Consider the following 17,553-nt stretch of genomic DNA (forward strand, 5'->3'; position numbering starts at 1 on the left):
CTTTTGTGATATTGCGCCTTGTTCCTCCTCAGATTTTCTTCAATGCCACCACCATCATCAAGTCTGTCTGGATACATTGTATTAATATGCATCTCATTCATTGTGTGAAAGAGGGGAATATTAGTTGCAATCATAGTGTAGCCATCATGTTGTGATTGTCTTGCATGTGGTGATGAGAGCTCTTTACTATTCTTCTATTTGCAAAGACAACACTTGCTCCAGTCAGTCTTGAATTTAGACGGTCCTGGATCTATATTTGCAATCTTGGTGAATGGTAATCAAGGTATCACAGTATATGACCATTATCTGTATTCAGTGAATCAAGGCAGAGGGATTATCCTTTTACCGCCATCATGCACAATAAGGTATGGGATACGACTAGGTTTGACAATAAAATATCTGATTTACACCTAGCCTGATCGTTCATCCAGTATCATATAAGTCCTGTGCGATCTGTACACCATGTTGGTAAGACCATGAATAAGTCATGTATAGCCCCCTTACCATTGGCTCGGCTCTCCCGTGCTGGTACCCTGTCAATTCAGGCACGGTTGTCTAACTGAACATCATACATGGTACACTACATGTAATCTAGCTAAAAGATGCAGGGCTTATTAGACAACATTTGGGACACTGAAGTCATTATTTAGCTACACCAAACAAATTACTCAGCTGATACTGAACCCCATGCTGAGTTTCACAGGAGCGGTGCCACCAGTGTGCCCTGGCTGTATGTTGACATCCGCTCTGTTGAGCTACTACATTGACCCCCATCCCCCCCCCCCCACCACACACACACACACACACACACACACACATACTAAACCTCTAACAATATTAAGTTATACACTACCATCCATTTTACCCGAGTCAGGCATAACACAAACCTCTAATTTAGCAGAATATTAGGATTCCGGGACTGATATATTGTACAAGGAAGCCAGTGAGTAAGTCCATGGGTCCAAATGTGGATTCTACATAGTGAACAATGTATGATTTGACACCAAGATCATTCAAATAGGACAAGTCTATGGGAATTTATTGCGAAATGCAATATTACTGTATATTCAATGGCGGCCATCTTGAAATTTTATTTGGCACAATGGTTTTATCAAAAGAGCAATCCCTAAGGAGTATGTGTACCAATTTTGGTGCTTGTATCCGCAAGTGAACGATTCACCTGTAATTTGCATGTTATCTGCCCAGCTCAGTCCAAATGGACCACAGTAAAGACAAAAGGATGGAAAGAATTTATATTGTACACTATTCAAGTAAAACCAGGAATATTAAATGTATATTAAATTAAATGTAATTCTCAATGTTAACTTTAGAAAATACATTTAACCGAAGTTAGACATCCTCCTCACTGAGGAAACAATTATTGTGCTGTGTTCACACTGGCAGCTACAAAGCTACTACAGTTTACCATTCTTTGTCAATGGAAGCCAGTGACATGAAGATACAAAGATACATCCACTGTTTGTAGCTGCTACAAAGCTAAAAACAAAGTTGAGCTAGTTTCAACTTCAGCTACAAAGATAGAAGGTTACAAATATGCTGTATAGCTTTGTATCTTTATATCTTTTGTATCGGCCAGTGCCAACGCATCATTAATTCTACATTAGTCAAGAGTACACATCATCACAACATTATGTAATGTTGATCATGTCATAACATTTTGTCATTTAACTCAGATACTTTCGTTTGTTTGAGTGGCATCAGTGCAGTGTCCTTTGCTACGTTCCCTTTTAGTTACAGTATGATCAGCAGTTTTTGTCACTTTGCCTCATTAACACTGACAGCAGCTGGGTTTGGGGCTACACTGAGGGTTGCAGCAAGGCACCAAAGCAGGGTCGGCCCCTCTCCGTATTTGGCTCTCTCCAAACACCATGGAGGCCTCAAACTGAGCCTTAACCTTCAGGATCTTGGCCAGTAAGGACTGGAGGTCTGGTCGGCCCACCAGGGAGAGAGGGTAGTTCTCAGAAGGGTCTGAGTCCAGGTCAAAAATAAGTGGGGGGTTGTGAGTCTTTAGGAGAGCGAATACGTCACAGTCTCTGTCTGGGGTTGTACCGCTGTGGGTGGCTCCTGTAGTACGATGAGAAAAATGTGTCAAAGACCTCCTGCCTTATATGACATGGTCGAAATATTTACTCTTAGACATAGGAAACACTACATACCACGTGTGTAGAAGTGCGCCTTGTACGTCCCAAACCTGAGAGCGAACATGCTATACTTTTCACTGGGATCCGTGGGGTAAAACATCATGGATTCCCTCTTACTCTAGAAACACATGTATGTAAATTAACTGATTAGTTGGATATTAACTAAACTATGAATGTTGTTGAATGACAAGTGTGATGCCTCTACAGTACCATTCCATGTTTGACTAGGATATCCGTCATATCCACCCCATCAAGCTGCACTTGGGGTAGTTTGGCTCCTGCCAACCCTGCAAAAGTGGGCAGGATATCCAGGGTGCTGGCCAGCTCATGGGTCACACCTGAAGGAAGGATGCATGAAAAACAGAGTAGACACCAAACCAACTTAGATGAGAAAGATATCCATTTAATCCCCATTTGTAGTATGACTGTGTCATGCAGCAAAAATAGTCAATCTACAAGCTCACAGTGCATTTGTTTTTTCACCTATAACAACATGCCCACATATTGGGAAGCCAGATTTAACTAAATAACAGGCATTGGAAAATGCCACTGCAGATACAGGTACTATTATGATGCAACAGAAGATCAGAATTCAACTACAGTATAAGAGTTCTGGTCGAATTGCATTAACCAAACCTTGTTTTGTGAAGCAAACTGCACTCAGTTGACTCTCCTTTTTTTATGAGATACTTTATCCATTATGGACTGTGCTCTTCACTGATAACCTAAACTTCAGTGGCTGTTGATAATACCCAGTCAAAAGTCACAGGGTCACAGTTACCTGGTGTGATCGTCCCAGGCCAGAAGGCGATGCCTGGCTCTCTCATGCCCCCCTCATAGGTGGTGCCCTTTCCACATTTCAGAAGACCAGAGTTCCCTCCGCGGGACATACGCATCAGTTCAGGCCTGGACACACAGAGAGAGGAATAACATGTCATTTCATAACAGGGCAATAATACGGCAGATTGCAAGAGCACCATAAATAGTATTATTACCCAGAATAGATAAAAGATGCCTTCCCCTTTGAAAAGAGGATAAACATATAGTACACTATAGATGTGAAGGCAGATTAAAATGTCTGCTCTTTTAAAGGTAGGTATATTCTGGTTAAAATATTGACTATAGTGTGATAGTAATCATTGCTATAGTGTTTGATCAGTGAAATCAGTCTCTCCAGCTTACTAATAAACAGGTAGGTTGTCAATTTCAGCAAATCAGGAGAGAGTACCTATTTATCTGCTTAAATTTTATCGTGATTTACCCATATTTCAACTTCAATTTTATTGTTCCGGTTACAAATTAGTCTTCGAATTCCTTTGTGTCATCACTTCCAATTTCACTTGTTTATCCTGTATTCTGTGTGAGTTCTCTCTCCTGATTGGATAAAATTGGTATCCCAACCTGAAAATGTTTTTTTCCTGTTTACTAAAGAGCTGGAGACAGGGAAACTATACTTTCTATAGCAAGGAGTACTATGGAATATAGAGATATTTAACACTTATTTTAACAATATCACTTACCCTACCTTAATTCAAGAATTATTTATTAAAATAATTACACACACACACACACACACACACACACACACACACACACACACACACACACACACACACACACACACACACACACACACACACACACACACACACACACACACACACACACACACACACACACACACACACACACACACACCTCTAAACCTGTCAACAACCAATAAGATAAGTAAAGGCAGGCATTAAACAGGCAAAATTCCAATTAGGTTACACATCACAGAACACAGACACGAACCCACCCATTATCAGAGGTAAAGAAAACCAGTGTGTTGTTAATCTGCCCGGTTTTCTCCAGGGTGGAAAGGATGTTTCCCACAGTACTGTCAAACTCCATCAGAGCATCTCCATAGCGGCCCCTCGGAGACAGATATGCCGTCTCTGGACCTGCATACTGCGGGTAGTGTGTGTGCTGGACGAGGTTGGAAGAAAGTTTAAAATGTCACTTGGAATAGAAACTGAAAAACACAAAAAATAAAAATACATTCATTACACAAAATATTACTGTGAGCCACCAGTTCCTTCTGTGAAACTGAATGATCAGGTATATCTAGCATAAAGCTAATTGTCTCATCGTAGGATTTCTAAGGCCAATCTCTTCCATTACTCTACTCTCACCTACTGTATGGTCATGAAGTGTGGGTCATGACCGAAAGAATAAGGTCACGAATACAAGCGACCGAAATGAGAGATGCGAGAGAGACTCGGAGTAGAGTCGCTACATCTGGTTAGGATGCCCCTCGACTCGAGCGTCTCTCTAGGGAGGTCCTCAAGGCACGCCCCACTGGGAGGAGACCACGGGGCAGACCAAGGTGCAGATGGAGGGATCACATCGACTCACTGGCCTTGGAACGCCTCAGGATCCCCCAGGAGGAAGTTACTAATGTTGCTCTGGAGATGGAAGCAAAGAGATTCTAGAACAAGAGGTGAAACTCCTCAAATACTTGGAATCACCACTAGATGGTGCAGCGGTAGCGCTGCCGCCATCACTCCAATATGGTGGCAACCACTTTGTCTATGTAACACCCCAAACACGCATGTAAACATGCACGGTCGTGCGTGCACGTGCAAATACATACATGCGTTGCGCACACATGCACCCTGACATTTTGAATGAATATGTTACTAATTTCTGCTTTGATCCATTCATAAATATGAAATCAATATGAGAGTAGAATAGGATAAAAAAAAGTTTTTGTTTTGTACAGCATGACTTTCTAATGTTTTTTTAAAGTTACCGGAAGTTACGTCATCACTCCAATATGGCGGAGGCACTGGGCGCTGGTTGTTAATATGGGAGTTTCGCCTCTTTATATAGAATCTCTTTGAGGGAAGGCTGGAGCTCTCTGGGGAGCTGTTGCCCCCATGACGGATAAGAAGTTGAAGATGGATGGATGGATGTATATATCCAAACCGATATTTACAAACCAATAACACAATTATAACAGAATAATTGTGAAGCAAGGTTTTTGTAATAAATATATATTTTTTTCATATCAAGGAATCGACACAAAGTTTTTGAATAGATCTTTTATAATCGACTAAATTGTCAGATTAACCACATAACCACTATTTTATAATTTATTGTACAATGGCGGCATGCAAAAATAGCCGATCAAGTGATGCGACAGCTTGTAGATTGGCCATTTTCACTATATATATATATATATATATATATTTTTTTTTAAGCATTAATCGTAATCACAGCAAAAGTTTGAAGTCATTTCACCAGCCCTACTAACATTGTGAGCTTGTCGATCAGTTCTCTTTGGCGAGAAGTGACAACTTGGTACTAGTAAATAGCCGCAACGACCTTACAGGCGTATGCAAAGGCTCAACTTAGATAGCGTTTTATGTAGACATAGCACTATATAGTATATATGCATAGTCTTATGATTCATGATAACTATTTTTATGTATATGATGTATTGCCATGTTTTGTTCTTGCTTAATGTAAATCGCTCTGGATTAAGAGCGTCTGCTAAATGCCTAAATTGTAAATTAAAATTAGGCTTCAGTCCGCTCCTGATGCTTACGTGGGTAGGATAATAGAGGAAGAAGGGTTGCTTCTTCTGGGCTGAAGCAGCGATGAAGTCTGTCGCAAAGTCACTGTAAGCCCTCTCCAGGTCCAGGAAGTGGACTGGCTGCTGCGTGATGAGCTCGTTGTGCATCAGTGGGACGGTCACTGTGCCAATGTCACAGAATCCAACACACTTAACATCAGGGGGGAAACAAGTCAGGTTATGACAGGGTCCCTGAGGAAGGAGTATGGGGGAAATAATTAAAAGAAAGATCAAATATATACTTGCAAGCCTTTATTATGCAGGTAAGAAATTGCAGGCATTAGGCCTACGGCAATGAACAATTACAAAATATTTGTATATTTAGTTTCCCAGAACTGTAGTCTTTAATTAGTGACTCATTTTAATTTGGTTCAATGTATCACACTGTGTTTTTTTTTGCCTGGGCCGTGGCTCAGCGGTCCAGGCACCTTGACTGGTAATCCAGTCTGGCAGTGTGCCACGGGTTCGACTCCCGATCCCGACGGCCTTTACTGCATGCCACCCCCCCCCCCCCCCATCTCTCTCCCCATTTCCTGTTAGCCAACTGTCTATACCTCCACAAAAAAAACCATTTAAGATTATTTATGTTTTTTTTGTTTTGTTTTTTTAATATGCCCATGTTACACAGTGAAATAAAGATCAATGACACTGACCATGTCATGAGAGTAGGGGATCCCAAGGTACTGGTCAAAGCCCTGACGGGTAGGCAGGTACGTGCCATTAGCCCCATAGCCCAGATGCCACTTCCCCACGGCAGCCGTGACGTAGCCAAGAGGCTTCAACACCTCCGCGATTGTGGTCTCATTCAGTGGCAGACCCCCAATAGAATCTGGGTACAACACTCCTGGGTAGATACCCGAACGGGTCTGGTAGCGCCCTGTCAACAAAGATGCCCTGAAAGGCAACATGCAAGTGATTTATAGTAATATTTTCATCGTCAGGTCAAAGCTGTATTGACATTGAAATGTTGTCACACTCTTTTACTTGCACCCTGCTATTAAAAAGGCTTTAACTGTCCGAGATGCTCCAGTGCTTCCTTCTTACCAGTCCCACTCCTGAGATGTACCGGAACCATACCAGCCTAAAATTGGCTTGAGGCCTCTTTTATCGATTCTGACAGAATACCTAAAAGAAGGCCCGGGCGGCTTGCGTATCCGTCTGGGCACCTTGGCTGGTAATCTAGCCCGTCTAGCATGTCGCAGGTTTGAGTCCCAATCCCAACGACCTTTGTTGCGTGTCTTCCCCATCTCTCTCCGTATTTCCTGTCAACCTACTGTAGATCTATCAATAAAGGCAAAAAGCCTCCAAACAATCTTAAAAAGAATACATAAAAAGAAATCTCTTGACAGTCCAAGATTTGGGGGGATGGTATTGGTAGCCCCTTTCGGAACCTATACCTTTTTTGTATTTGGGATCCCAAAGGGGCTAGGGCGATGTGTGAGTCTTGAACTAGGGAAAGTGACCATATGTGGAAAAAAATCTATAGGTTGAATAATTGTTTGAGCAATAATTATTTGAATCACTGTCTATCTTTGTATAGAAAAAGGTCCTTTTGCACATCTACAGGGACAGGTGCGTCGGAGCAGGCAACCAGTGCAACAAATGAGAGAAAGGAGGTCCGGCACACTGTCTTCGACTCTTCACTTATAAAACAGTAGTTTATTAAGCTACTGGAGGCTACAACGTTTCAGTCTCAAGAAATAAGTGAAGACAGTGTGCGGGACCTACTTTCTCTCAATCACTGTCTATCTAAAAGATAACACCGCTGTAAGGTTTATTGGCTGTCTAAACAAAGTCCTGTTCTCTCTTCACCCCCCCCCCCCCCCCCCCCCTGTTCTCTCTTCACCCCCCCCCCCCCCCCACACACACACACACACACACAAGTCTTAGGAAATAGGAAATATTTATTGGGTGAGTAGTAGACACAGAGCGCCGACCACATTCATGCCACTCATGTCCCGCTGCTAACTGCGAGTGGATGGCACCGTTCTATGGCTGTGTATTGTGAAATATATATACACATCACAATCATTCTTTTTAGGGCAAGAGGTTATTGCAACTGTACATTCATCCAATTATAAAAAAAATCTAGTGTTGCACGCACACACACACACACACACACACACACACACACACACTTTAAAAACAGCAATCTGCCTACATTTTTCCTCTCATCTGATTCTGACTTTAACTCTTGTAAACAAGTGTAATGCTTAATTGGGTCGTCCACTCACAGTTAACAGTCTTTGTATTGAGTTTGTGCTTGAAATGTACTGTAATTCTGCAAACTGTTAATAAATATTTCAATCAATCAATCAATGACCTGTTACATAATGTAATCTGTGCACATGATCTGTTGCTTCAAAAAAAGTATCCAATTTTAATATTTGGACTTTGTATTTAATTTGACTGTGTCTTCCTGTTATTTTCCCTGTTCCTGTAACTTTGCAAGGTTGCATAAAAAAAATTCTGCCACTATTTCACACCTGTGATCGTGTCGTGTGATGACATGTGACAATATTTGAATAAAGTTGATTCAGATTCAGTGCATTGTTTGTCACATAGTGTCACTATACCTGGACGGGCTGCAGACCGGACTGGTACAGTAGAAGTCCGTGAAACGGAGTCCCTCGGCTGCCAGGCGGTCCAGATTGGGAGTCAGTGAACTCGGATGTCCATAGCAACCCAAATCTCCAAATCCCAAATCGTCAGCGAAAAGTAGCACAAAATTTGGTGGTGACGCTAAGCAGCTGGAAAAAAGCAACACACTTAAAAATGCAAAGGGGGTTTGATCCATTTTACGTTGCATTTCATTTGCAAAAAGTCGCGCTTGGGAGAGAGGCACTGTCTGTCTGCTACTGAGAGAGAACTGATTCAATTCAACCAAAGGCTGAACTGAAGCAAGGAACTCCCAAGAAGGAACCAAAACAACAACGTCACACGCGGGCTTTTGAAAACGTCGCCTCTTAATGACGTAATTTTTTGTTTATTTGTTATATATAAAACTAAAAAGCACAATTTCAGCTAGCCCTGCCAAAATGGTTGTGATTTACACATCATGTAGTATTTGACTGGAATACATGAAATGTATGGCATTTCTAGGGCTGAAATAAATACAGAATAAATTAGTATTATTTTTTCTTCACAACAATACATATCTTAATTTAGGCAATGGGGTCCGGGTGCCTATGGATAATTCTATTTGGACCCAATGGCGATGATATATTGTGCTGTTGCTCTTGAGGAGTAAATTTAACTTTATAGCCTATTTCAGTCGGTCAGCAGGGGTCACTAAGCTGACATGGTTGAAATGCCCTTGAACAAGGCATCAACCACTACGATGAAATGTGTTCTATGAGCAGGGCCTGGCTGGAAACAAGTTCTTGAGCTTAGCCCAGATACCCTGGGTAAATATAGATTTCATTTCATTTAATTTCATTTCATCACGGTTTTTTGTTTTGGGTTTTTTTTTACTACTTGGTCAATCTCAGACAACGTAATTTTTTGGGGAAATCTTGATGAGAAACATCCAGTCCCATCTGTCCCACTGACTCCCACAAGTAAAGTGCCTGTCAGTGCCCATAGATATATATAAACTCTAGATAGCTCACCCGCGCTGTTGGCCAATGGAGAGCGACGTCGTTACGTGGCGGCCATCTTACCTCGGGACACATAACATTGTGTCTATGGGGCATGTACTCTTAAATGACCATAACTTGCTCAATTTTCAACCGATTTTCAAACGGTTTGGTTTGTTATAAACGTCAGAGACGTGCGCATACGTATATGATTTTATACGACGTTCATATAAAAAACATAAATTAAGCAGATAAGCGTCCTGAATCATAGCCACGTTGACAACGTTTGTAATAAACCAACCCGTTTGTAAATCCGTCAAGATTTGAGCGAGTTATGACTGTTTCTGTTTGAGCTGCCATTGAACATACTGTACTGTAGCCCCGAAGTAAGATGGCTGCCGGGTGAACGACGTCAGAAACTCCGCCTTGAGCCATCTAGTGTTTATATATATCTATGTCAGTGCCTACCTAGCAGCCAGACAAGCTACAAGCCTACACACGACACTTATCAACGCCCATTTCATTCAACAGTCCATTTCTGTGTCTCATCTCATCTCGTGGTATTGTCTGCCCTCTTGTGGCAGTCTGGTAGAAGTACAGGGGGGGCTTCAGGTACTGCAGTGTAAGGCTCTGATCGTGTCGGTCGCCATACTGTGCTAGTGTTGCCAGTTGCCCACCTTTATTACTTAAGGATGGCAGGAGGAAGCGCATGGAGGTCAACGGTAAGTGATGAACATAATAATTCGTTAATGAACGAACTAGAAGATTTGTGTTGTAGTAGGCAGCTATAACAATGAACTGGAGAAGGACTGAGAGGGCACGGTAAAGGCCTTTGCGTGTCCTTCCTCCACACTTCATAGTTAGCATATCTGCCTGCTTCCTGTAGCCATAGCAACTTGACTCTTGCTAGTTAGCCATCAAGCTAACATTAACCACCGAATCGATACATGACAGACTTACACGTGACACGCAGTGTAACTAACATTGTATTAGTTTACTTTATAAAAGGCCCAGTCCGTGATGAAGCTTGGTCCCTGATTTAATTTAATTCTTCACTGTATAGCTAATCGATTGGTCTAATTGGGTTCAATGTCATACAGCCACAGCTGCTAACGTTAACTTTAGCTGTGCCAGTGTGCCACTGATAATAAGTTATTGTGAACAAATGTCTCTTAAACACTCCTCTTGCAATCTGCAGATTCTTAATCTACTGAGAAAGTGGGGTTTATCGATCAATGACAAGAATAAAATCAAGTCAGAGGAAGTAAGCATCATGATTGGTTCTCTATTTCCTGGCTAAAGAGAGACATGCCGTAGCTAGGACAACCCCTAGCATACCTAATTTTAAAGGCAGATCTGGAATGGACATTTTGATTTCTTCTAAGCTTTATTGGCCAACTTCTCTTAAAAGTGCAATACCTACAGTTCAGATTAGCTTTATGGTACATGGTTACCTCAAGGTGACCTTCCATGCTTCTGATAAGATGCTTCTCCATTTAGCTAACTAACCAACCCATGAGTCATGACCCGTGTCTGTGGGGAAATGTTTGTCACATGATATTAGGGATGCAACTCTTAATTAAACCACTTGATTATATTAAATACAATTTAAAAATATATATATAATTGATTAATATTCTATCCCTATTTAGCGGGGATGTCATATAGTTAAAATGTTTTAAAAAATGTCAAAAGTAGTGAGTGAAAAGTTCACAAGGTATGGTGATTTTTAAAATATTCTATTTTAAATCATTTTCCACAACACTTTGCAAGTATGAAATTGGGCTTAATTGGTTACAATTCTTTTTATATATATTTTGTTCTTCTTGATTAATCGAAAAGCCATCAATAAAATAATCACAATGGAAAATAATTGACAGTTGTATCCCTGCATGGCATCCTTAAAGGACATCATGAGAGAAATGTCATTGTTGAGTCTAAATACCTGCTGGCAGACACCCTACAATCGGTGATTGAAGGTTATTTATTCCATTGGCATTATGCATAGTATGCATATTACTAATACTAACTCTAAAGAGACTTAACAGTCTCATGACATTAACAGAGATGGATTAATCCTGCTCTGCCTTCTCAATGTCCTTTACAGATCAGCTCTCATTCTTAAAGATGCTGTTCTGTGTTGTGCTTTACATTTCAATATATTCAAATGCTTTAATGTGGTCTTTTTCTCTCTTGGACCTATGAGGCACAATATATTGAATGTGTTGGGTATGTTATATAATAGTGAACAAGGATTGGTCTTGAATGTAATTTGGTTAGAGATGTTATGTCCATTATATCTCATATTAAATGTTTTATAGCATGTGATGTAAGCCTTGCTGAGCCATGAGGCCCATAGGGCAGGAGCCTATCTCCTGTTTCTGTAGCGTGAGGCAGCTTGATGTACAACAAGCACACCCCCTGGACATGATGCTAGTATGTCTCAGGGACTTACCACAATCCAACCCTTTCATGCTTTTGTTTTTGCTTATTGTAAATCGCTATGGATTAAGAGCGTCTGCTAAATGCCTAAATTGTAATTGTAATGCTGAGTGCCAAGCAGGGAGGCATTGAGTCCCAGACCCGGCAGGGGATCAAACCCTGACCTCCCAGTCTCAGGGCGGACACTCATGTGACATGTGTCATGTGATGGGCAGTAATCAAAACTTGGTGGAGAAAAAAAACATCCTTGGCTCATTCTGTTTTGTGCATGTTCACTGCTTTTGTTAAATGCACCTCACTGCTGTATCGCCTTATAATAAGTGTCATTATTGCTCCATAGTCAGAGAAGATAGAAATAGAAATTCTGGATGTTTGAAAGATGCAGAGATGTTGTCCTCCAGACCTAGCTGGGCAACCATTATGTAATTGAATAATAATATATATAAATACAGAACAATATTTTGTCACATTGAAACTGGGCCAACAAGTTCACTGACATATGAGCATGTTAATGAGGTTAACATATCTGTGGCAGTTTAAATTGACCTGTTTTTAAGAGTCGTCTCCTTTTTCACTTTCAGGTGTCGCGGGTAGTTGGAGCTCTGAAGACAGAGACTGCACGACCCAGGACGTCCATCCGTGGGGTGTGTATGACCTTTTATAGGTCTACTATAAGAGTAAAAAGAATGTTACTATTATGTACTTGTACACAAGATGTAACATTGGATGTTGTGGTTGTTTTGCCACAGATGCAGACGGTCACTTTAATCCCAGGGGATGGAATCGGTCCAGAGATCTCCAACGCTATTGTGAAGATATTTGAAGCAGCAAAAGTAAGCACTGATGGGAAAATGTGACACTTTTTGATTATTAACTAAATAGTTGGTTACATATCAAACTACAGGCAGAGTCCACCTGTTGCAAAAAAAAAGTATTCATTTCACAGCGCCCTGACAATGCTCTAACAGTTACTGGACAGCAATATTTTCAGATACATTTATGAAAACAATAATTAACTCACCACATTTCTCACTGTAGTTTGGCCTGATGGTGGTGCTAGAGAAACTAATATCAACAATGTTTCATCCTTTTGGGAGCACATTTTGTTGAGGTATGTTATAGAATATAGAATAGATTATCATATTCCTTCCTGTGATTCAGGCACCTATCCAGTGGGAGGAGAGAAATGTTACAGCCATCCAGGGTCCTGGTGGCAAGTGGATGATTCCACCTGATGCTAAGGAATCCATGGACAGGACCAAAATTGGACTCAAAGGTATATACCCCTTACTGTACCCACTTAAGACCTATTTTATATACATAATATTTATATACATTATATTTGTTTGTGCAAATGTGTACAAAAAAAATATATATATATAAATATTTAAAAAAATAGCAGACGTACAATCTTGCAATGCATCGCATTGTGATGTGTTGTGAACTTGTAGATCTGCTATATTTTCTCTGGTCGGCAATTTAGGCTAGTGACATGCCTAAATTAGTGATGCCAGATTGAAAGTGGTTGTCCTATCCATTGTTTGAATCCTGTCTGTCTTTTGTGAGCACATGTGAAAATCTGTTTGTAGAGCTCACCCACAATGCTTCTGAAAAAACTGCCTGTCTACATAAAACTTGTCTGCTCTACAGCTTAAGTACAGAGCAGTTGAAGTTTAATCCTTTTTGACACATTTTATGTAGGTTGGTGGAGTGTTTGGATACATGTTCAGTCGTTTTGGGGAAAATGGCTATATTGTCAGATTGTTTTATGTTAAAGAAGCCTAAATTAGTTCTGCTCTGGGTAAGAGTGTCTGTGAAATGCCTAAATTGTGATTTGTAATTGTATTTTAATCTACAGGCCCTTTAAAGACACCAATTGCTGCTGGCCATCCCTCTATGAATCTTCTGCTCAGAAAGACTTTTGACCTCTATGCCAATGTCCGCCCCTGTGTGTCCATCGAGGGCTACAAAACCCCCTACACTGATGTCAACCTGGTCACCATCCGAGAGAACACAGAGGGAGAATACAGTGGCATTGAACATACGGTGAGGTGTGTGTGTGTGTGTGTGTGTGTGTGTGTGTGTGTGTGTGTGTGTGTGTGTGTGTGTGTGTGTGTGTGTGTGTGTGTGTGTGTGTGTGTGTGTGTGTGTGTGTGTGTGTGTGTGTGTGTGTGTGTGTGTGTGTGTGTGTGTGTGTGTGTGTGTGTGTGTGTGTGTGTGTGTGTGTGTCAATTACTTCCTTTCTCAGTTAACATATATAACTCCTTCTCTTCATAAACTGCATGTCTAAAGGCTCATTTAAACATGATATGTTTACAGTTTGCGTTGCAACATGTTGCCAACTTTTTCACCAAATGTTGGCTCCAGAATGGCGATGTGAAGATGGCTAAGTGAAGATGGTACACAGAACTGCTGCTTGTAATTTGTTGGTATATGCAAGAAACAACATTCAGAACTAATGGAGTTCCCTGATTTCCGTGTTTTTCTCAGATTGTTGATGGGGTTGTACAGAGTATTAAACTCATTACAGAAGATGCCAGCAGACGCATTGCTGAGTATGCTTTTGAATATGCCAGAAATAATCAAAGGACCAGTGTCACCGCTGTCCATAAGGCCAACATCATGTAAGTTATTTTCAGCACTTGGCAGTTGGCATCTATTGGATTTGATTGAAGGATTTATTTTCTATTGATGACTCCTATACAGGCGACTATCAGATGGTCTTTTCCTACGGAAGTGCAGAGAGGTAGCTGAACAATACAAAGATGTGAAATTCAATGAGATGTACTTGGATACTGTGTGTCTTAATGTAAGTATCCTGAACATTATCTTATATAATTCAAGTTATACAACAGATCTTTGTAATCCTTGTCGATATAGCATGATTGTTTATGCTTTCAACATTCTTTTTCTTTGTTTTTACACAGATGGTACAGGACCCCACACAGTTCGATGTACTTGTGATGCCCAATTTATATGGTGACATCCTGAGGTAATTCGTTTTCGTAATGGCTTGCTATAGTTCTTACATGACTTATTTTATAGTCATAGTTATTATCTGTACATAATACAAATGTGTTGGAAGATTGTGTTTAATACAAAGCACAATTGTCTAGTCAGCGTATATCATGGTGTAGAGTGTAGACATGGTATATATACTCTTATCTATTTACTCTTGCAGTGATCTTTGTGCTGGACTGATTGGAGGTCTCGGAGTGACTCCCAGTGGAAACATTGGTGCTAATGGTGTTGCCATTTTTGAGTCTGTGAGTAAAATAGCTTTTTTTCATTCAGCACGACTAATGCATCGTTCTGTCTGATAGTTCTGTGTTGTTGATGTAGCAGATTGTCAAAGTACAAAGTACGAGTTTGTCCGTCTGAGACCATAATTCAGCATTTCAAGGGTCATCGTGAAACATTAACCCTGATAATGACAGAACATGATGTCTTTCCTATTGTCAGGTTCATGGAACTGCACCAGATATAGCAGGATTAGACATGGCCAACCCCACTGCTTTGCTCCTCAGTGCAGTCATGATGCTGAATCATATGGGCCTGCACAGCTACGGCAAGAAGATCCAAGCCGCCTGCTTTGATACAATCAGAGAGAAAAAGGTTAGACGCCTATGATATTTAGTTATAGTATAGATCATGTGCGGACCTCCCAGTAGAGTAAAGAGTGTCTCTTTGGGAGGGGTTTGTGTTGTGTACATAACTTGCCATGATGTAACTCCAAAGTCTGGTGACATACCTTGAATAGTTGCTCCGTTGATAATGCAAAATATATGTATATTGTTTTATTTCACCTTTATATTACCAGGAGTAATCTCATGTTTACAAGGGAGTCATGGACAAGACTGCAACACAAAATCATAAAAACATAACCTTAAAGATCAGTAGCGTTTAGTAACAGGACAGTGGTCAAATTATCCTGTTTTTTAAGTTCTCCATGGTGTCAAGGTATCTCAGTTGGTAGAGAACTCGCCTTTGGACTGCGAGGTCCTGAGTTTGATCCTGGGCACTGCCAACTCTGCGCATGAGTAGCACTGGTGCTCCACCTCAGCAATCCATCTCCCAGGGGTCTAGCACATTAAAAAGGACATGGACTACTCGTTCTTGGCCGATACTGACAATAAGTCAAGTCAGTCTGACCTACTTGGTAGCTCACATCAATATTCTGCTCATTGCCTTCCATTGCGAGAGACTGGACTCAAAGTCACTCTTTTTTTCCACAAACATTTTGTTTTTACAATGTCAAGTCAACTGTTTTTTACAATTTGAAATGGTAAGAAAATCACAGACCCCGGATCCCTATCAGGGAAAATCAACATAAAGAAAATGCTGTGTCAGGTTTTTCAATATTATACATTTTCAAGATCATGCAATGTTTGTTAATATCCTTCCAAGTTGACATACAACCCATGACCATTTTGTATTTTAAAACAAATGCCAGACAGAGGATTAATGAGCTAAAGGAGTGAGTTTGAGACCTGATTCACTGTGCAATGCAAGTCAATGCACTCACAGTGAGAAGAATGTTAAATAATAGAAATGACAATTAATTAAATGATCAAAAAATACAATTGTTAAATAAAATGGCCATCCTGAATTCCAGAATGTTTGAAAACAGGGTAAGAAGAAAAAATGCTATTTTGGGATATCACTTTCTCAACGGGAGCAACTGTTGAAGATATCTCATCAATATGCAGAGTTATACTGTATCATGAAAATGTAATGACACAACCCAAACTTGTGCCAAAGTGTAATTTTACTAGACTGTAAAATTGAAGCCTTACTATACCTGTGTTATCTGTTTCAGGTTCTGACAGGAGACCTTGGGGGAAAATCTAAATGCTCAGAATTCACAGCAGCCATATGTGAGAAGGTGAAAGATGCAGAGTAAAGAAATACCAAAAGGGACCACTGTCAGGGGTTGGATTTTTCTCTGTACTGTGACATACTGTCACTGTCATACTGTACGTGTTACTAAATAATATATTTACCTCTATGGGTCCTATTTTGGGACTGGTGTGAGGCTGCGTATCACGCAGTCAACTGTTTCCAACAAATTGGGCCCTATAAACAAGAGTCAAGAGTTTGTGTTTCTGAATGTTTATTTTTAATGCTGCAAACACAAGCACTGTCTTAAAACCTTCTGACCATTTCCACTGTATGTGTGTGAGATACATTGTTGAACTGCTCAATCTGATATATTATTTATTGGCTGATGTTGACTGCTGGTCTGATTACAAAACTGAGTATAAAAATGGGGGTTGACGTAAAATGTTGTTTAATTCCTATTCATTATTTCAACCAGGTCAGTTGTTAAGCACATATCATTTGTTACTGCTAGTGGCTAATGTTATTCATAGTCTGTAACCTCAGTAAGTGCTCATATCATGTATTGTGGAAGCAACTATTACATGTGTCACATGCTCCTTCGAATGCAGTGCTTCAATATGACTCCCATCACTGAGTTATGCATGTAAAGCTTGTTGTGTAGAATTGTCAGAACACAAGTAGAAAGAAAATACTGAAATTGGCATTAGCCCTCTACAAATAATATTATTACAACAAATATTGTAGCATAAAATGATTTAAGGCAGTAATTAATAAATAAAGCTCACTATACTCTGCTTTATATCTTTATCAGCCTGTGGTACTGCACAACCCCACTGAAGATTTGTATCAACTATTAGTCACTAGGAAACTGCCATTGTTTGCTCTCAAATCAAATGTAATTATTTTCTCT

The 17,553-nt window shown here is 40.4% G+C and overlaps 2 protein-coding genes across 2 annotated transcripts; one reads left to right on the plus strand and one right to left on the minus strand.

Annotated features, from left to right (window-relative positions):
• Positions 1-1,016: 1,016 nt before the first annotated feature.
• LOC306922784 (arylsulfatase A-like) lies at positions 1,017-8,702 on the minus strand. The gene is made up of 8 exons (XM_079500611.1): positions 8,358-8,702; positions 6,435-6,675; positions 5,755-5,973; positions 3,961-4,130; positions 2,944-3,068; positions 2,373-2,500; positions 2,178-2,280; positions 1,017-2,085 (listed from the first exon to the last, which is right to left on the minus strand). The coding sequence occupies exons 1-8, from the start codon at positions 8,588-8,590 to the stop codon at positions 1,790-1,792; spliced, it is 1,515 nt and encodes a 504-aa protein (XP_079356737.1). The 5' UTR covers positions 8,591-8,702; the 3' UTR covers positions 1,017-1,789.
• A 1,216-nt stretch (positions 8,703-9,918) lies between these two features.
• LOC306923446 (isocitrate dehydrogenase [NAD] subunit alpha, mitochondrial-like) lies at positions 9,919-16,899 on the plus strand. The gene is made up of 11 exons (XM_079501542.1): positions 9,919-10,081; positions 12,383-12,445; positions 12,551-12,634; positions 12,963-13,077; positions 13,660-13,847; positions 14,292-14,425; positions 14,508-14,610; positions 14,729-14,793; positions 14,983-15,067; positions 15,264-15,416; positions 16,621-16,899. The coding sequence occupies exons 1-11, from the start codon at positions 10,052-10,054 to the stop codon at positions 16,702-16,704; spliced, it is 1,104 nt and encodes a 367-aa protein (XP_079357668.1). The 5' UTR covers positions 9,919-10,051; the 3' UTR covers positions 16,705-16,899.
• Positions 16,900-17,553: the final 654 nt, after the last annotated feature.

The sequence above is a fragment of the Electrona antarctica genome, assembly GCF_951216825.1.
Source record: "Electrona antarctica genome assembly, chromosome: 5".
NCBI lineage: Eukaryota > Metazoa > Chordata > Actinopteri > Myctophiformes > Myctophidae > Electrona > Electrona antarctica.